Below are 21,698 nucleotides of genomic sequence, written 5' to 3'. Positions count from 1 at the left end.
TAGTCTTTATCTGTGAGCTGAACTGTTTTACTGTTAAATCAGCAAGATTGTGTAAATTCAGGTCATGTCATGTCATGTCATGTCACAGAATGGCTGTCATAGGTCAGTATCAAATAAGTTTAAAATTATTATCAGAATAAAAAAATATATACAAGTCATCGTGTATGTATTTTTAAAATCTTTTTTTATTTTGCAATTTACATAATTCTTAACCTAATTATATAAAATAATTTTGTCTGAGCCCTACAAATTGTACTAGGTTTTTTTCGTCCCTAAAAATGATAGAAAATGATAGAGAGATTTCTTAAGCTGTAATGATGAAAAAAATCAACAACACACAATTACAGTTTTTTTTCTGGTGATTAAAGAGATGTTAACTCTCTCTCTCTCTCCCTATCTCTCTCTCTCTCTCTGTCAGGCAGGTCCTCAAGCACCCCCCCCCCTTTCCCTCACACAGAGAGAATGCCAGAGAGTGAGATCAGATGTCTGACAGTTTTATAATTTTATTTTAATTTTACAGTGTTGTAAAGTCGTGAAACTATACATATTTCCTCAGAATCGCATGTTCTCTAAATGAAAAATGGTTTTGAAATGTTTGGAAGCTGCAATTTAAAAATACCAGACAATTAATGTTTCCCTTTTTACTGTTATTTCAAAAAATCACCACGGCAAAACCGTTCAAGCTATCCAAAATCCATTCGCAATTTAAGTTCCTCAATGTTTTTTCAACATGTAGACAAAGTTTGGTGTGTATAGTGCACTTCCCCTGTGAGGAGTATGCATTAATTCACAGCCGAATTTGCCAAAAATACATATTCAAATCAAAATAGCTGACTTCCTGTTGGTCGTAGCTTATAACTGTGAATTAGAAAATTGTCCGTCTTGATAAGAACAATTTATGTACCAAGTTTGGTGTCTGTAGCTAAAACTAACCCCCCCACTTTTGACAAAAGGTGGCGCTATAGAGTGCCTCCATCACGTCCTTTTAAAAGCTTATGCCATTGTCTAGATATCATTAATACTGATATGTGTTCTGAGTTTAATGTAAATCTGAGCTTGTTGTCTGCCTCAAAATCACCATAACAGAATATTCAAGTTTGACACGTTGCCATGGCAACACTATATTAGATATCAGTATACCCACAACAGATTTACATCAGCTGTATTTTGTCATTATTCTGATGAAGTTTGAAGCAAATCGAGTAAAAATAAGGCGCTGAATTAAAAGAATTTAGAAAATGACACACTTCCTGCTGCCAGTTGGTGGCGGTGTAACTTTGACACCTTATAGTTACATATATGCGAGTAACATATTACAATGAACGAACCGATGAAGTTTGATGAAACTGAGGAAATGTATGCGGATGTTATTAGGCACTTCCTGTTTCAAATTTTGTGCCCTAATTTCAACGCCTCACCACGGGCGAACAGTTCGAGATATCAAAAATCCCCTCGCAATTTTTCATCCTCAATGTCTTGAGATCATGTTCACCAAGTTTTGTGGCGAACGGGTGGAAAACCTCAGAGGAGTATTTCAAATTCCAGAGCATGCTTTTTTTAAACAGCCCTGAATAGCTGACTTCCTGTTGGGCGGAGCCTATGACATAGGGCGTGAAAGTTGTTCGGCTCAATGAGATCTATAAGTGTACTGAGTTTCATATAAATACATGCAAGTATGTGTGAGCTATGGTTCAGGATTTTCTGAAGGTGTTCCAGGGGGCGCTGTAGAGCCCCTGTGCCACGCCCGGGTTCCAGTCTCTGCGGCGACCTGATGGCCGCAGGTTCCAATGTGTATGCCAATTTTCAAGAGTTTTTGAGTATGTTAAGGCCCCCAAAAACCCCCGGAAGGTTAAAAAAAAATAAAAAATAATAAGAAATATAGCTGCAAGCAGCGATGTCGGGCTCAAGCCATCAGTGCAACGCCACCCTGGTGGCATCGGGAAAACTGTGCCCAGCGGGCATAAGCATTTACAGTAACCCTCTGACAATCAAGTTTTAAGGGATGTGGCAGTTAAAGGGTTAATCCGACCAATCTAGACTTTGAAATCACATACACAGAACAATATATATAACTTTAGTAACACTTTATTTTAAAATGTATAAAAAATGTATAAGGTGTGCATTGTAGCTGACACCTATATGAACACATTACAATTGTTTTGTGACTACAAGTCTTTCTTCTCAAATGCTATTGAGTGGTCGCGAACGCGGATGGGAGAATGGCGCATATTTGTTTTGTTTTTTTTGAGCAACTGGTGCCCCCTCTGGGAGTTGGTGCTCTACGAAGACTGCATACTCTGCATATAGGGAGCGGCGGTACTATCTGGAAGATATATTCCTCAAACCATCGTACAAGTGAAGGTGATGCTAGTCCTTCAAGAATCGCTCAAAACCTTTTCAAGTGTACAGTTTCCTTTTATTGCATCTTGAAATAAATATTTCTGAATTCTGAATCAAACTGGGTTGTGTTTATTGATTTATTTTATAAGACAACTGAAACTTTAATCTCCTTTGTAATATATGTGCTTTTAAACCAAGAACAATGTAATTAGAGATGTATTCCTGCTTAATAATGACTATTATTAAGGGAAAAGGCTTTATAATCATGAACTATTTACTAATGCTTAGCTAATGAGTGCAGTTATTATAAAGTGTTACCAATGCATTTACTAATGTTAACAAATTAGACATTATTATACAGTGTTACCAAACCCTTTAATAATTTATTAGTGTTTTGTAATGATTTTAATGACCAATAAGCATTTGTGAAATAGTTTTGCTTGCATTGCAGCTTAATCTGTCAGTTGAAGAGTTTTACTGTTACATCCATGAGATTAATAAATGTCATGTCACGTCACAGGTTGTCATAGGTCAGTATCAAATGAGTTTGAAATTATAATTTGCAGCACAAATAAGGCTTCTTAGGATGTTTTTAAATCCCAAAAACTGTCAGAAAAGGATAAGGCCTAAGAGATTTCTTAACCTGTAATGAAAGGAAAAAAACACCACCATTAGCAACAACAAAAACAATAACAATTTAAAATATAGATTTTTTTTCCTGATTATTAAAGGAATGATTAGGTCTCTCTCTCTCTCTCTCTCTCTCTCTCTCTCTCTCTCTGCCAGACAGCCCCTCCCTACAATCCACACACACTGTCAGTCACCAAAGATTCACAGTCACCAACCCCCTCACACTCACACCCCCCCTCCCTCTCCCCCTCCCTTTCCTCACACAGACGGAGTGGCCAGAGTGAGATCATGTCAGTTGAGAAGTCTGACAGTTTTTTCTTTTCTTTTATCCATACAGTGTTGTAAAGTCATGAAACTATGCATATTTCCTCATAATGATTTGATCTCTGTATGAAAACATGCCTTGAAGTGTTTGGAAGCTGCAATTTAGACATACAATACAATTAATGTTTCCCTTCTTACTGTCATTTCAAAAAATCACCACGTCAAAACCGTTCAAGCTAACCAAAATCCGTTCGCAATTTAAGTTCCTCGATGTTGTTTCTTCATGTAGTCAAAGTTTGGTGTGTATAGTGTACTTCCCATGTGAGGAGTATGCATTAATTCACAACTGTAAAATCTCAAAAATACACATTCAAATCAAAATAGCTGACTTCCTGTTGATCGTAGCTTATGACTGTGAATTAGAAAGTTGTCCGTCTTGATAAGAACAATTTAAGTACCGAGTTATAGTCATGAAACTATGCATATTTCCTCAGAATGACTTGTCTTCTATGTGTACATTTTTTTGAAGTGTTTAGAAGCTGCACTTTAAAAAAATAAAAAGACATTTACTGGTTTCTTTTTTACTGTTATTTCAATAAATCACCACGACAAAACCATTCAAGCTATCCAAAATTCATTCGCACCTGTTCTGTAAGATAAATTCTTTAAACAGTGGTAAAAGAGGATGTGGGGCTGAACCTTCAAGAGTCACTCAAAACTTATCTGTCCATAAAGCCTATAAAGAATTATTTCTTAATATACAGTTCACAATACTTCAGCTTGTTATTCTAATTAAGTGAGGGTCATTTTATCAGTAAATACATAAAATTCATATTATTTTTCTTTGAAAGATTTCTATAAATGATTTAAATTATACTCGTTTCTACAATAATTATTTAAAAGTAATCCTATAGCTCCATCTGGTGGCCATTATTGGTACTAAGAATTGCAAGCTTGATTTATAAGTTATGATAGTTTTAATTTTATGCTGGCTCTTGAAAATGATAAAGCTATGAAACTTACTGTGCTTCCTTCAAATGATGACTTCTACATATATAAAAAATTATGAAGAGTTGAAATGAAAAATTTTAAAGATATCGTAAAATAACTATTGTATTTTTTTATGTTATTTTAATAAATCGCTATGGCCACACCATTTAAGGTATCCTAAACCCATTCGCAATTTAACATCTTCAGTATATTAGCATCATGTTGAAAAAGTTTGGTGTGAACTACTTATGTCTTCTCGGAGGAGTATGAATTCATTTTTACATGCTGATTTTATCATAAATCCACAATAAAATTTCTGAGTTCTGTATCAATCTGTGTTGTTGTTTGTTTATTTTTATTTTTTATTTTTTTTCATAGGAAGATAACTGAAAAGATTACTCTCCTTTTCAATAAATGTGCTTATAAACCAAGAACAAGCTATTTATAGCTGTATTAATAAACTGCTTACTACTGACTATTAATATTGGGACAAGGCTTTATAAAGCATAAACTGACTATTTACTAATGAGTGCAGTTATTATAAAGTGTTACCAATGCATTTACTAATGTTAACAAATTAGACATTATTTTACAGTGTTATTAAATCCTTTAATGACTTATAAGCATTTGTGAAAGAAGCTTAGTCTTGATCTGTGAACTGAACAGTTTTACTGTTACATCCATGAGATTTTAAAAATGTAGATACATGTCATGTCACAGGATGGAATAGGTCAGTATCAAATTAGTTGAAATTATTATTTGCAGCACAAATAAGTATTTTTAGAATTTTGTTTTTAATTCCTGAAACTGTCAGAAAAGGATAAGGCCTAAGAGATTTCTTAAGCTGTAATGAAAACAGCAATGTTAGCAACAGCAACAAAAAATAACAATTTAAAATACATTTTTTTTCTGGTGATTAAAGAGATGATTAAGTCTCTCTCTCTCTCTCTCATTGTGTCTGCCACTCAGCTCATGCCCATCCCCCACTCACACACACACACTCACACACACACACATGCACTCAGTCAGCACACATACATTGCTCAAACAGAGGGACAGAGTGAGTTGAGATGTCTGACAGTTTTTTTTATTTTCTTTTAATCATACAGTGTTGTAAGGTCATGAAACTATGCATATGTCCTCAGAATGATTTGATCTCTGTATGAATTTTTTTTAAGTGTTTGGAAGCTGCAATTTAAAAATACAAGACAATTAATGATTCCCTTTTTACTGTCATTTCAAAAAATCACCACGACAAAACGGTTCAAGCTAACCAAAATCCGTTCGCAATTTAAGTTCCTCAATGTTTTTTCAACATGTAGACAAAGTTTGGTGAGTATAGTGAACATTTCCTCTGAGGAGAATGCATTAAATCAGAGCTCAATTTAAATATTCAAATCAAAATAGCCGACTTCCTGTTGGTCGTAGCTGATGACTGTGAATTAGAAAGTTGTCCGTCTTTATAAGAACAATTTATGTACCAAGTTTGGTGTCTGTAGCTAAAATTAAACCCCCCACTTTTGACAAAAGGTGGCGCTATAGCATGCCTCCTTCACGCCCTTTTAAAAGCTTTTCCCATTGTCTAGCTATCACTAATACTGATATGTGTTTTTAGTTTCATGTAAATCTGAGGTTGGTGTCTGCCTCAAACTCATCATAACAGAACATTCAAGTTTGACACGTTGCCATGGCAACGCCATATCAGATATCAATATCCCCACAACAGATTTACATCGGCCGTGTTTTGTCATTATTCTGATGAAGTTTTAAGTAAATAGAGTAAAAATAAGATGCTGAATTCAAAACATTTTGAAAATGACTCACTTCCTGCTGCCAGTTGGTGGCGCTATAACGTTGACTCTTAATAGTCACATATATACGATCGGTATCATACAACGAACAAACCAATGAAGTTTGATAAAATTCAGGAAATGTATGTGGATGTTATTAGACATTTCCTGTTTCTCATTTCTCGCCATAATTTCCACGCCTCGCTACGGGCAAACCGTTCAAGATATCAAAAATTCCCTCGCAATTTTTCGTCCCCAATGTCTTGAGATCATGTTCACCGAGTTTCGTGGCGAACGGGTTGAAAACCTCAGAGGAGTATTTCAAATTCCAGAGCATGCTTTTTTTAAACAGCCCTGAATAGCTGACTTCCTGTTGGGCGGAGCCTATGACAAAGTGTAAAAGTTGTTCGGCTCAATGAGATCTGTAAGTGTACCGAGTTTCATATAAATACATGCAAGTCTGTGTGAGCTATGGTTCAAGATTTCTGAAGGTGTTCCAGGGGGCGCTGTAGAGTCCCTGTGCCACGCCCGGGTCCCAGCCTCTGCGGCGTCCTGATGGCCGCAGATTCCAATGTGTGTGCCAATTTTCAAGAGTTTTTGAGCATGTTAAGGCCCCTAAAAACCCCCGGAAGGTTAAATAAAAAATAAAAAAAATAATAAGAATAATCCTTAGAAGAACAATAGGGCTCTTCGCCCCTTCGGGCTTGAGCCCTAATAATCCTTAGGGGAACAATAGGGCCCTGCGCCCATTGGCTCGGGCCCTAAAAATAATCCTAAGGAAAACAATAGGGCTCTCGCCCTCCAGGCTTGAGCCCTAATAATCCTTAGAAGAACAATAGGGCTCTTCGCCCCTTCGGACTTGAGCCCTAATAATAAACGGAGCAATTCCAATAGGGTCCTCGCACTGCAGTGCTCGGGCCCTAATAAACGGAGCAATTCCAATAGGGTCCTCGCACTGCAGTGCTCGGGCCCTAATAATATAATAATAAGAATAATCCTTAGAAGAACAATAGGGCTCTTCGCCCCTTCGGGCTAGATCCCTAAAAATGTATAGAAGATAAAGTGACAATGATCATGGCCAACTGAACTGAACCGAAAAAGTAATTTTGCCCAAAATTTGCATTAATGATATCTACTGTGTTTTTAGCAAATTACATAAAAAATGTATGATATTTAAATTCACATATCTTTCTATTTTTTCATTATATATATATTTTTTTTACAAAATCGGTCAAAGTACTTACAGTTGTAAACAAAACTAAACGTTTTTGCCGAAATACAAAAACAACTTTAAATAATTTATACTGCTAGTTTAGCCTTATTTATTTATTATTAGTAGTAGTAGTCGTATTCTTATAAATAGGCCTATATATTGGCAGAAGAACGGATGTCGCGCTGACAATCATAAACAACAGCACGTGGTGTCACAGGCGGTGGTTTTCAGAGTGCACCTGGAAAGACAATAATGGACGACACTCGTCTCATCGTGGAAGTTGAGAAATATCAAGTTCTTTATGATCCACACAATGTACTTTACAAAGACTTGCAGGAGAAGGAAAAGCATGGGATGAAGTTGCAGCGGCTCTTATTGCAGATGGTAAGTAATTTTATAGTGTTTTGGACGCTTTCGCTGGCACACGAGCAAACAACTCAATATTTGATTCAAAATTGATTCAATTGGAACCATTTATTTACAATTTCTAAATTACACATGAGCATACAAATAACAAAAGCAGGAGATACATGCATATACTTATAATAAACAAGTAAATGCTGATTTCAAGATGAGCAGGAAATCAGGCTGTGAACCATTTACAATACACAGAATTTAAAACAGTGTATTAAATTGGTGTAATGATAAAAACTTCCTATTCATCCGGAAGGAGGAGGCGGGAACCGGCGCACTATCAAATGATTTCAATAATTTCAAAAGTAAAAGAAAAGTTTGGAAAGAATCCATCTCAGGATGACATAAATCTGTTTCTGAGCAATATCAACTTACCTCAACTTAACAAACAGCAAATAGATACTCTAAAATTGCCTTTATCAGAACAAGAACTTTCTAATGCTCTTAAACACATGCCCAACAATAAATCACCAGGTCCTGATGGCTTCCCTGCTGAGTTCTACAAACAATTTTGGTCTATCTTATCACCACTCTTCATCCGGTTGATATGCGAATCAAAACAAAAATCAAAACTTCTAGACATCATGAACATAGCCACAATTGCACTCCTCCTCAAACCCAGAAAAGATCCAACATTACCGTCAAGTTATCGCCCAATCTCACTAATTAACATAGACACTAAAATAATTGCTAAAGCTCTTTCCCATAGAATAGAAAAAATCATGCCAACTAGAATCCATCCAGACCAAACTGGTTTTATTTAAGGTAGACAAGCATCAAACAATACCAGCAGACTCATAAACCTAATTCACCACTCATCAATAATCAAAAACAAATCTGTCATAGTCACTCTTGATGCGGAAAAAGTATTTGATAAAGTAAACTGGAAATTCCTGTTTTCCACATTGGAGAGGTTTGGTTTTGGGGAGTAATTCATTAACTGGGTTAAAATTCTCTACACATCACCCTCAGCCACTGTCATTACTAACGGACTAACATCACGCAGCTTCACTCTACACCGGGGAACTAGACAAGGATGCCCACTCTCTCCATCTCTATTTACCATATTCATCGAACCGCTTGCAGCAGCTGTCCGTCAAAACAACTACATCAAAGGAATTCAAACATTAAACATACACCATAAAATAAGTCTTTACGCTGATGATATATTATTATACTTACAAAACCCCCCAAAATCATTACAAGAAACAATAAAACTCATTGATACCTTTTCAAACATTTCTGAATACTCAATTAACTGGAATAAATCGGCTATATTTCCATTAAATTCCGCCAGAGTGGATGTGACATCCCAAACATCACAAATCCCTTTGTGCACCAATTACATCACATATTTAGGAATCAATGTTTCCGCCAAGCTGTCAGAGTTGTTTGTACTTAACTATACCCCATTAATTAAAAAAATAGATGACGTTCTTCAACGTTGGATGAAATTACCATTATAAATCATGGGCAGAATATCAGTAGCAAAAATGTCTATACTCCCAAAAATAAACTACTTATTTTGATGATTCCAACACAGCCCACTCGAATCTGGTTCAAATCTTTAGATCCAATTATTACAAAATTCTACTGGAAAAACAAGACCCCAAGAATTAAATTAACAACCCTACAGAAACCAAAATCACAAGGTGGATTAGAGGCACCACATTTTTATAATTATTTTCTGGCAAATCAACTCCAAAACATATACAAATGGATTCAACCCAACTCTTCAGAATACACATGGCAAGATATTGAACAATCAATCTGCAAGGACATTAGCATCTCAGAATTACCTTTTCACAGTCAAACAATCAAAAAACATCATTTTTTTTAAAATGCCAACAATAGAAGCAACTCTGACAGCCTGGTGGAAGTTCCATCAGATCACAAATTCCCCACTCATACCATGTAAATACACGCCAATTTGGAATAACCCAGATTTTTTTAGCTAACAAGAAGCCACTAAACTTTCGCACATGGGCAGATAAGGGAATCACACAACTACAGAATATTATTAATAACAACAACCTGGTACCATTTTCCCATATAACCCAGACATACAGCATTGGGAGTAATTGCTTCTTGGAATATTTACAAATCAAATCGTCAATTAAATCAAAATTACGTAACCAACCAATCAATTTAGACCTTTCCCCTCAAATCTCTGAGTTTATTAATATATCTTCCTCCAAAAAATTACTCTCCAAAATATACAAAATGATATCAAAAGCAGACAACGCATTAGCTCTACCTACCACTTTATGGGAATCAGACTTATCCATTACTCCCAATGCTGATTTTTGGACTCAAATTTGCAAAAACATATACTCCATGACTAAAAATGCTAACTTACAACTCATACAGTATAAAGTACTTCACAGAGCTCATCTAACTGGGCAGAAATTATTTAAAATGGGTTTCACCTCAGAGACATGTTCACATTGCACACAAAACACTTCTGACACTTATCTTCACACCTTATGGCATTGCACCTCAATTAAAACATTTTGGGAAAAGGTTACCAACTCACTCTCCAACTTTATGGGATGTCACATCCCACTGTCTGCATACTAGGTGACATATCCACAATAGATATAAATAATTCAAATGGTCAATTACTATTGGTGTTCCTAACTATCACCAAGAGAACTATCCTCATGAACTGGAAATCAAGAAATACCATTTGCATTTCAATGTGGAAAAACGTATTAACTGAATACATCTCTATTGAAGATCCTCTTTGTCTGGAGTCATTCCCCAACAACACCTTCATCAGTACTTAAACAAGAGGTGGGGGTTAGGAAGAGATAGAAATATATATATGCATACATATATTCCTTTTGTTTTTCCAAAGTATGTACTGTGACACATCCACCCAGTTACCTTTACATGCACACATGCACACACACAAACGCACGCATCTGTTAGTTCCTTACTGTATTGATTTTGTTTTCCTTGTTTGTTTTGCTGTTTGTTTGTTTGTTTATTTGTTTTCCCTGTTTGTGATCCAAATCTATGTACATTTAGCATATTCTAATAAAAAAAAGTAAACAAAACAGCGCACCAGCCCCTCACGGACGAATGGTGCGTACAAAATAAAAAGCAAACATAAAATATTGTCCAGGCCTGGGGCCTCATGTACAAAGACTTGCGTTGAATTCATACTAAAACATTGCGTACGGACAAAGCTGTAAATGTGCGTACGCACAAAAAAAAACAGATGTATGAATCTCTGCGTACGAAGGATTCCACGCATATTCTCTTTGTACATCCCAATTAACGTAAAATTGAGCGCACATGCACGAGCACAACGCCCCACCCAGTCTCCTCCCCTAATTAAATCAATTTAAATATGGTAATGAGTCCACTTTGGCAAAAGATAGCAGTAAGAAAATGGCTAAGGCAAGCGGCAAGAAACGAAACTTTACTGAAAGTGAATTGGAGGTGCTACTATCGGAGGTAGAGACTAGAAAACATATTTTATTTGGAACGTTGTCCTCTGGAATTAATAACAAAAGGAAAAAATATGAGTGGGAGAGTTTGGCTGAAGCCGTCAATGCAGTGGGATCTGAAAGTCGCACTGTAAATGAGCTTAAAAAGAAATGGTCTGATATAAAGGTGGACGTTAAACGGAGAACTGCTGCGCACCGACAAAGTGTGGGCAGGACAGGCAGTGGTAAAGGGGTCGATGAACTTACACCCTTTGAGCAGAGAGTTGCCTCAATTATGGGTGACACTTTACTCTCTGGAGTAGTATCTTCTGCTGTGGGAGACTCCGATTTACAGGATTGCGACGAAGGTAACCAATTTCTCGTTTGTTTTTACTTTGGTACATATAGCGTACCTATATTTCATTGTCAAATGCATTCGGTGTAGCGAACCAAAAGTATACACCAGAGATTTTACGGATCCATTTCATTTATTGCAAATGTGTGTGCCCCTTAAAAATGGAACGTACTTAAATTACAGTTAACATTTGCCTTTTTATTTAGACCCATATGGCGCAACAGCCGAAACATCCACTTCCCAGGAGGGGCACTCGGAGTCCGCCCCTCCTGTGCCCAGCGTTTCCAGTGCTCTCCCCAGTGCTGACGCCCGTCCGTCTGGTCGCGTCTTGACACATGCTGTTTTGGAGTCACAACAGCAAATCATTATGGCCATCGGGGAAATTAACAGTCACCTGAAAAATATCACTGACGCACTCACAGACATAAGCCACTCATTAAAGGAATTGGTCAAAAAGTGAACTTTTGTCTCTGATTACCATTTATATTGTCGCAATCACATGTTGGCGGGCATGAACGGCTTGTTGGTTGGGCTGCACATAAATTGGTCCTGGGTCGGGGTCATCTGGCGGTGCTGCCACCTCACCAAGTGGTATGCCATGCCTATGCGCGACATTGTGCAGCACACCACAGGCCAGCACAATGCGGCACACCTTGTCAGGGCGGTATAACAACATCCCCCCAGTCCTGTCAAGGCAGCGCCACCGACATTTCAGCTGCCCAATCGCCCGCTCTACAACTGAACGAGTGCGAGAATGGGCATTATTGTATCTGCGCTCTCGGGCAGTTTGTGGGTTGGTGAGGGGGGTTAAAAGCCACGTCTTTAGTGGATAACCGCGGTCTCCTGAAGGGTTAATTAATAATTATATGCAAAAAAAAAAAAAAATTACAAATAGGATCATAACTTTAAAGGCACTTACCAAGAAGCCACCCATCACGCACCCTGCCAGCTTGGAGCCTCATCCCAACCATGCTGTTTGTAAGGATGTATGAATCATGGGTTGACCCAGGCCACCTTGCCACAATATTTGTTAGGCGCATTTGTGCATCACATATTATCTGCACATTTATTGAATGGAAATGTTTCCGATTCACATATGCAAATTCTTCTTCAGATGGCGCCTTTATAGCAATGTGTGTGCAGTCGATCGCTCCGATAACATTAGGAAAACCGGCTATCGCTGCAAATTGCATTTTAATGTTTGGCTGGTCAAATGCATCATATGGGAACCTGATATACCTGGCAGACATGCGGATGATCCCGTCCCATACCACTGGCATTGCCCGGCTCAAAGACGACTGGCTTATTCCTGAGCGGTCTGCCAGTTCCCTTTGGAAAGAACCAGTTGCCAGGAAACCAAGTGTTGTCAGCACCTGCAAGGGAACGGGTATTGCGTGGCTCCTCATTGTCTCTCTCTCTAGATTCGGACCCAACTCAGCACAGAGCTCCAAGAGGACAGCCCTTGGAAATCTGAAACGGCTGATAAGCCAGTCATCATCCTGGGCCAGAAAATCATTGTGGTCCCTAAAAACTCGTTCTCTTCTGATTCTGCCATTAGCAATGTCCTCTAATAAGGCCAACGCTGCCATTGCCATAGACTAAGGGTTGTTTCAACCGTTATGCTTTTATATGTTCTTATTTAATTGCATAATTTATATAATTATAAAAAGGCTCGTGTGACAATATGTCAATTATTTTATAAATTGCAAATTAATTGCAATGCTTCCCACAGGTGGTGGTGCGAGACTTGTAGAACAATTTGTTGTGTAATGTTTGCAACTTCACTTTATTGCCTGTAAGAGTCGCCAACGGACAAAAACAATGAGAAATGAACGTACGCCAGACATGAAATTGGCTTGGAGGAACGCACATTCTTGCGTTAATTTCACTGTTAGTACATCCGACCGTGAGCGTGAAAGCTGGCGTACGCAAAGTTTTTGTGCGTACGCAAGGTTGATACATGAGACCCCTGGTCCTCTCTCGTCGCTCCAGTTTTATATCCTTCCATCTTCCATAGCTCATCTCCAATCACTACACCTGGCCTCAATCCTCGTTCCCACGCCTCTCGGCCCCGCCCCACTCGCCACAATTGGTTTTCAGGGTGTCCTTTGGTAATTTTGCTTGCAAACAAACCCAGTGACAAGATGGTAATATGCACCATGTTCTCTCCTACGTCGGTTAATGGGATGAACCCAAAGTCTGCGTCTTTTTCATAGTCTCCTTAATAACAAATAAAGCGCGATGGCCTTTCTTCTATCAACAACACGTACTGCACGGAAAACAAAGACAGCAAAACAAAGATGCAACAAAAGTTACAATGAAATTATTAATTTAAAAAGCTTCTTGCCAAGTCTTTTTATTTAAATGTATTTTAAATGGAAATAAAGCAATGTGAACTAGAGTACTCTGTCCAAAATCCACTGTTCAGTTGCGCGCTGCCTCCGCTGTTGGTGTGAATGCTAAATAGGGATGCGCTTCTTCCGCTCTGCCTACCTGCTGCTAACGCGCTGCTTTCGCTCTGCTGCAGCTTGCGGTGTGAACCCAGCCTAAGTTGTCACGTTATTGTTTGTGCCTGTTCTGAATCGTTTTTTCTTTTCTTTTTTCATTTAGCCTAATGTTGTGGGATATGCATAGTAGCACTTCATATACATTGATATTCTAAGTTGATAACCTGCTGTAAAAAAAAAAAAAAAAATCCACATAGTCCTGTTTATGACTCACTGTTAAACATTTGTGATTGAATCTCCATTAGGGGCCATTCACATGTCCCAAAAACCTTCAAACTGGCTGTTATTAAGCCTCTCATCAAAAAACAACAACTTGACCCCAAAGAACTAGCTAATTATAGACATATCGCGAATCTCCCTTTTCTGTCCAAGATACTAGAAAAGGTAGTATTCTCACAATTATATTCCTTCTTAGAGAAAAATGCTATCTTTGAGGATTTCCAGTCAGGATTTAGACCATATCATAGTACTGAGACTGCTCTCCTTAGAGTTACAAATGACCTGCTCTTATCAACTGATCATGGTTGTATCTCTCTTTTAGTGCTTTTGGATCTTAGTGCTGCGTTTGACACTATTGACCACAACAGTCTTTTGCATAGACTTGAACACTTTGTTGGCATTAAAGAGTAAGTTCATCGAAAAATCTAAATTATGTCATTAACCTGTTAGCCAGAACCCCCCATTATGGGACTCACAGCTGAAAGTGCTCTACCTAACTTAAAATTATAACAGTTTTCTACTTCAGTGTGTTACAAACATAATTTTGGTGTCTTTGGAAAGAAGACCCTTTACTTTTTAATCAATCATATTTGATAATGCTGAAAAATATTAAAAGTTATAGACACTGAAGTGCCTTGAATTGTTTTTTACCACACTTAAATATTTTATTTGATATAAAAATACATGAAATGAGTCCTGGAGCAATCTAGAAAAGTAATATGTTGAAAGCCACATGTCTCATGAGTTTCTATTTCAAATCTAAATGAGATATCATGAAAAATGAGACTGCTGCAATTATTTTTCTGAGACTATGTGCCCCCACCCCCCAAATATTAAAAATATATATATTTCCCAATAGTATTGAAGGCTTCTACAAACTATTTAGTCAGTGGACATACCACTGCATAGTTTTTTTCTTCAATTATAAAACACTAGACAGAAACTTAGACATCATATATTTATTTGAGCACTAGAAAAATACAATAATTTGAGTAAGAAAAAAAAGAATAATAAGAAAAAAAAAAAAAAAGATTTAACTTTGTCAACTTCAACTTTCTGCCAATTACAGAAAATCCTGAGATTGCTAGAAATGCAGCATTTACAATGAATTATGATGCAAATAAGTGCTGATGAGCTGATGGCCACTTACACAGATGAGAATAACACAAATGCGGCATAAAGTAAATAATCCACTCTCTCTATTCATATAGATGCATTCACTTTGATAGCCGTGATCATGCAGTAATAGCGAGCTGATTTGGGCTGATTTGCACTCAAACAGATGGTAATCATGCAGATACATTCACATTCAACATAAAACACAATCTCATCAGCTGACAGGTGCATCAGAGCATGTCACGAGCCATCATGAGGGAGCGCCAAAATTAAATTATACTATCTTTCGCCCATCTTTCATTCATTCTTTTTTTCCGGTGGATTGTCTCATTCTGTTTGTGACACTGTACGCTGCAAAACCATGCCGTTTTTTTTAATACCAAGACACAGTTTCTGACAGTGAGTTATTCCATAAAGGACGCAAACAGTTCTGTTGCTGAAGAACTGAAACGTAAACAAAAGAATTATGATCCATATTACAACATTATTGCTTTGTTGGACTAAACGTGCACCATGAGATGTCGTTCAGTGGACCCTTACCTTCCTAACTAAACCGGGATTTACAGTTGTGGATGTGTTTATGACTCGTTATTACAATGGATCTGGTATGTACTGCGTTTCTAATGTTCATGCTTTTATGTGTACCGTTTACACAAATGTAGCAAATACAGTCTTTATAAGATTTCCATTGAAAAACAGCGATCTGTGGTCGATGTTTGAGGTTTAGATCTTTATGATACACATAGATTGTCAAGATTAAATTTGTCCCATTTCATTTGATCTATTCATAAACACTGACACGTGCAAGCTGAGGGGCGTTCAGGACGCGGGCATGGGGGTGCAGGCTAAGAGGTTAATAACTCCAAACCCGTGAGACCTTCGTTTATCTTCGGAACACAGTTCAAGATATTTTAGATTTAGTCCAAGAGCTCTCAGTCCCTCAATTGAAACTGTGCACGGTATACTGTCCATGTCCAGAAAGGTAAGAAAAACATCAAAGTAGTCCATGTGACATCAGAATTTTTTGAAGTGTAACAGAAATGACTCGAACCAAACAAATTGAAGAGTCGATCAGGGCTGTGTTGAAACACGAGCCGAATTCCTCAGGAAGTCATAAAACATTCTGTGCCACAAGTCCCAAGCAAGATGAGCAACCAACTTGTTAACACAACAGCTTTCAACATTAACACCACTAGAACAATTATTTACAATTTCAATTCGAAGAAGAGAAATTTGGTGCCAAATGTGTTGTTCGTAATGGAAATGCAATGCTGGACATCACATGTAAACCCATGAGATCGAGTTAAACACTTCCATTGACTCCCCCCCCACCTAGCAGAACCAGACTGAAATTCCTAAGGGAGGGAAGGGGCTTTGAACCTCTTCACAGAACATCCCTATGTCAGAGAATGACAAAGAAACTGCTCTTTGTACATATATATGGACCAGAATGAACTAAAAAAGACTTATAAATGAATCAGTCCATCGCTTCACTCCATATTCATTTATGTGTAACCCACACATTTGACTATCATGTTATAATCACTTATTGTGTATGTTTTTTTTTATAACTATGGCATAGCTTAGCGATTCATGATTATGTTTGGTATGTGTGATCGAATTTGCTTGCTTCAATTAGCACAGACAATAATTTATTTGTCCCATGTATCATATTAGTGTTATAGGAATCATGTCCAAAATTAGACCCTGCAAGAACAGGAAAATTCGGATCACATGCTTGGTAAGATAAACATATGATTTATGATACCCCCAAGCCAAGACAATATCTGATTGGTCAAGACAACATTTGAGGTGTGGCCAACAGGCCAGTTTAAATACTTAGGACACCATTAAATCTTTGCTTTTAGTCTCTGGCTGTGTTTCTGCTATTAGCCATGTTTTTTGTCATCACTATTCTTTGAGCGCGGTTGCAGCGTGCTTCAGACTGCATGCCTGCTGCTACTTAGCCACGATGAGAAGGAACACAACCTTGTCTCATCAAACTTTATTTCTTTTCTTTTCCGTTTGAGAGTTTCGTGTTCTGAGTTAAGTTTTGTAACGTCGAGCCTCCAACGCCTGACCGTTCAACTTTAACCAGCCACACAACTGCACCTTCAGCCAACGCCCCACCACCAAATTGAACTGAATCGTTTTAAACTGTTCGCGTCTCCAATATGCATTAATCCACAAATGACTTAAGCTGTTAACTTTTAATAATGTGGCTGAAACTCCCTCCTAGTTAAAATAAACCAATATCCCGGAGTAATTTATTTACTCAAACACTGACTGAACTGCTGTGAAGAGAGAACTGAAGATGAACACCGAGCCAAGCAAGATAACGAACAAAAGATTGACTCATCGGTTTTCGGATCACCAGTAGTTCTTTTGGACAGTTCGATTCAATCAGGCTACATGACAATGTTGCATGATGTTTAATCAATGAACAAAGAGAAAGAGTAAGGAGCGTGTCTAAGCTTCGCAACAGCATCCCATTAGAAAATTGTGGGATGGACCAACTCAGCTCTTGTCTGAAATTCAGGGTGCTTGATTTTTCAGCATGGCTTGAACTTACCTACTCCAACACACTGCTAGCATTCTTGTCATCCAGAACTCAAAATGATCTGTTGAAATTTTGTGACTGCCAAAATCTTCAAAGTCTTGCAAATAACGATACTCTTAGACAGGGAACTACACTGCGACCTGTTGAAGTTACATTGCAACCTTAATTTTTATGAGGTCGCAAATGTATCACTGATAATTTTTGTACCTATCTTGTGTTTTAGGCAATATGCTATGATTTACTATGACCATTTATTAAAACAGAAATGTGTATTTTAAAAATACGTTTTATAACGTTCTCTGAGCATTCAACACATCAAGTTGGCTTCAGCCCCGCGATGTGGGAAAACTGAACTGAGTAAGCTGGTTAATCGCGTGCTCTTAAACAAGTTTAAACAAACAGAAAAGGATGGGAAAGAGCTTAATTCAGCACTACAGTGTTCAGGGTGCATTCAGAGACGCGTCTCAAAGTCTTCTTTATTTTGTATCGACAAATAGGCCTACATACTAAATATGTCAAAATACCTGTTTTGGAAAGTGTGTTCGAAAAGTCTGTGGTTATGTCTTAAGTGAAAGTAAAGAGTTGGAAAGAAATCTGATGTGTATCATTATAATGGATGCATTGTCTCTTAAAGTGAGCGCGCCTAATTTACTAGCTCTGCTGTCGGTGTCTTTAATGTTAATTTTTAAAGGTCCCCTTCTTCGTGATTCCATGTTTTAATCTTTAGTTAGTGTGTAATGTTGTTGTTAGAGTATAAATAATATCTGTAAAATTCTAAAGCTCAAAGTTCAATGCCAAGCGAGATATTTGATTTAACAGAATTCGCCTACAAAAAACGACCCGTTTGGACTACAGCCCTCTAGTTCCTGTAGTAATGACGTCACTAAAACAGTTTTTTTGACTAACCACCGCCCACATGAATTCACAAACAGGGGGCGTGGCCTTGTTGCGCTCTGACGGAGAAGAAGGAAGAGCTGTTTGTTTTTGTCGCCATGTCGTTGAAACGCTGTTTTTTTCATCTCTGAGTACAAACACCTTTGTTTGGGCTTCCCATGAACGCTGTACTTTGACATTAATGGTTACAATTTATGTTAAACTCGGTTCCCGAAAATTATAATGCACATGTAAAACTATGTGCAGCTAATTTTTTGCTGAGGACAGCTTGCTGAGGACAACTTTCTCAATCTCAATCAGTTTAATGCTGGATTTGCACAAAGATTATTCTTGAAAGATGGAGCAGTTCCCTCTTTGTCTGGAGAAGGCGTTGTTTATGGACCACAACTGGTAAGTGTATTTTTTTATTTAAGTTGGTGCGTTTAACAGTTTCTGTAACTTATTACACAAAGGGCAACGCTGCTTAGCTTTGTTAACTAGATGTTAGGGCTGTGCAAAAAAAAAAATGCGGTTTTCATGCGCTTCTCGTCAGTAAAAACGCTCCTGTGATTATAAATACATCTCCAGCATGTGCATTCTAGCCCAATCACGTTACCAGGAGGTCAGCCTGCTCTAAGCTGCTGTCGAATCACAGCACAGGTACCGCTGGCCCAATCAGAACTTGTTACGTATTTCTGAAGGAGAGGCTTCATAGACCAAGGAAGTCATCAGCCCGTTTTTTGTGACAGTGCAGGCAGTATACAGATAGGTGAACTGTGTGAAAAATACTGTGTTTTTTTAAACGCAAAACATGAACACATGTTATATTGCACATTGTAAACACAATCAAAGCTTCAAAAAAAACGCGTAAAACGGGACCTTTAATGAAATCACTCACTGCTCGACTGAATAACTTTGTAGTTTTAACAAGAATTTATCCACAGTCAAACAAAAAATCAGATATAATTGATTATATTGTTTTACTGGTGGGTGCAGGACACTAGTTTATGTAAGTGAGTATAGCAAAATACAGCGAAGTGTGAAATATTATACCCAAAAATTCTTCATACTGTTGTAACAACATTGGGTTGTACATAATAATTAACTCAAATGATATATAGGGAATTTGAATAATCAGGAATATGATTAATATATATCTCATATGACAGTTACACTAAATTTTATTGAAGGTGAAAAATAGCTGAATTGTCTATACTAATAACTCATTACAGGGCACTGTAATTTACTCAGCAATATGTCAATATTCCATTCTTCATATCAATTATTCCGATATCTCTTACTGTAAATTACTGCAAATCAAACAGTGGTTTGTCCAGCAAACGGCCGTAAGATTAACCTATCAATTTTCAATAAAGTTATCACTTCTTATAATTCAAGGAAAAATATTCTCTGGCCATGAAAACATTATCCTATCATTATGATAAATTTAGTTTCTAAATTTAAAGCTTGTAGCTAGATCAGACATCTCAGTGACTCGTAATGTGAGCGGGGTGGAGGCAAATCAGGCAATCATGAATATATGGGTTTTTAATAATTGACTAATAATACATCAAACTACAAATCACACAAAGTAAATATGCGTACGACAATACAGACAGTAAACTTTGTACAAGGCATAACGGAATCCAAATAAGGGAGAGAGAGAGTGAGAGAGAGAGAGAGAGAGAGAGAGATAGAGAGAAAGAGAGATCACAGAATGAGCTCAGGTATGAAAACCACAGACCCTTAGCAGCCAACACGAATCAAATCACAGACCAACTTTAAAGCAGCATTTAAATCTCCATAGAGAAAGATACTTGCATGGGTTAGGGTTAGGTATTTGAAAGGTTCAACAAACAATGTTCCAGAATTCGTCTTCCTTGTGTGGAGAGGCGAATAGTTGAATAAACTTAGCAAAGAAAAGAAAACAAAACAACGAAAACAAAAGCTTCCGAAGGAGCCATGAGAATGGCTGTCCTTTCAGCTCCTGTGCTGAGGGGGACGGCGATATGAGCGCGGCACAAGGCTGCGCCGAGGGACCGGCGGGAGCGACGAGGGTCGCAGCCGGTTAGCAGCATGTAAGAGAAGGAAGAGAGGGGGCGGACCTTGTTCGGTCAGCTCTTATGGCTTGAGATGGTTCACGCCTCTGTTCGCGTGAACAACCAATGAACGTCCGCGATCTGAAGCGGGGAAAAGTTCCTTTGTCTCTGTGGAAACACCCAACCTACTAACTTTGGGCTTATCAGATTTCACCAGGGATATTCTAGCAAGTTCGTAATTCCAGATTAATACATTTTTCATTACTTTGCTTTGTATAAATGGGTCTGTCAAAGCATTTTGATTAAACAGAAACCAAAAATAACATATATATATATATAATCCAATTTATATGAGGACCCATCTAATGAACCAAAAAGCAATACTTAATATGTTTAGAATACATTTGAGTAGATTTTACTATTCTCTTTCTAAGAGTCAGCTTTGATTCCTGTTCTGTTTCCCAGTAGGATCATAAAGTTTAACGACCTGGTCAGGAGTAGAGTTACAAAAACATGACTCTATTTGAGAAAGTTAAAATGAGGAGAAACATTTCCAATTTATAAGCTAGTAAAATTATAATCCTCGCATAACAAGGATTAACCATTTTATGCAATACACAAACATTCAAAATACATATTAATAAAATGACGAAGATACAGAACCTTAAGAAAGCTTTGTTTGTGTGTGTGTGCTTGTGTGTGTGGGGGGTTTCATGTCCCCTTTGAGGCTCGCCCACGTGACTCTGGAATTTCTTAATAGGTGTAATAACTGTAACTCAAGGCAGGATGCGGCCGACTTTAGGGCGCCCAAAATGGTGAATTATGTAAACAACGAAGGTCCTTGTTTACTCACGTTCTGGTCTTTGAGTGCAGAATGTGTTAGAGTCAGGATTCATTAATATGGAACAGATGGCTGAAATACCATCAGCTCATTAGTGTTACACTGTAGAC

The 21,698-nt window shown here is 37.7% G+C and overlaps 2 protein-coding genes across 4 annotated transcripts in view; both read right to left on the bottom strand.

The window, feature by feature from the left end:
- The window catches only part of tcf25 (TCF25 ribosome quality control complex subunit), a 278,696-nt gene that overhangs the window by 70,564 nt on the left and 186,434 nt on the right, over positions 1-21,698 (bottom strand). The window lies entirely within an intron of this gene.
- LOC113063848 (putative nuclease HARBI1) lies at positions 7,751-13,495 on the bottom strand. Of its 2 annotated transcripts, XM_026234239.1 has the most exons (3): positions 12,353-13,495; positions 11,912-12,276; positions 7,751-11,771 (listed from the first exon to the last, which is right to left on the bottom strand). In XM_026234239.1, the coding sequence occupies exons 1-2, from the start codon at positions 13,026-13,028 to the stop codon at positions 11,915-11,917; spliced, it is 1,038 nt and encodes a 345-aa protein (XP_026090024.1). In that variant the 5' UTR covers positions 13,029-13,495; the 3' UTR covers positions 7,751-11,771; positions 11,912-11,914. The 2 variants fall into 2 exon arrangements, with proteins under 2 accessions (XP_026090024.1, XP_026090023.1); XM_026234238.1 differs by having other exon boundaries at positions 7,751-12,276.

This window comes from Carassius auratus, chromosome 46 (genome assembly GCF_003368295.1).
Source record: "Carassius auratus strain Wakin chromosome 46, ASM336829v1, whole genome shotgun sequence".
NCBI classification, from domain to species: Eukaryota; Metazoa; Chordata; class Actinopteri; order Cypriniformes; family Cyprinidae; genus Carassius; species Carassius auratus.
This window is presented reverse-complemented; position numbering and strand designations above follow the sequence as displayed.

Bases quoted from the DNA above. Each gene is read 5' to 3' on its own strand.
- LOC113063848 (XM_026234238.1), bottom strand. From the start codon at position 13,028: ATGGCAATGGCAGCGTTGGCCTTATTAGAGGACATTGCTAATGGCAGA. The intron at 12,277-12,352 runs GTAAGTGCCTTT...TTAACCCTTCAG, and splicing joins GCGTGATGGGTGGCTTCTTG to GAGACCGCGGTTATCCACTA.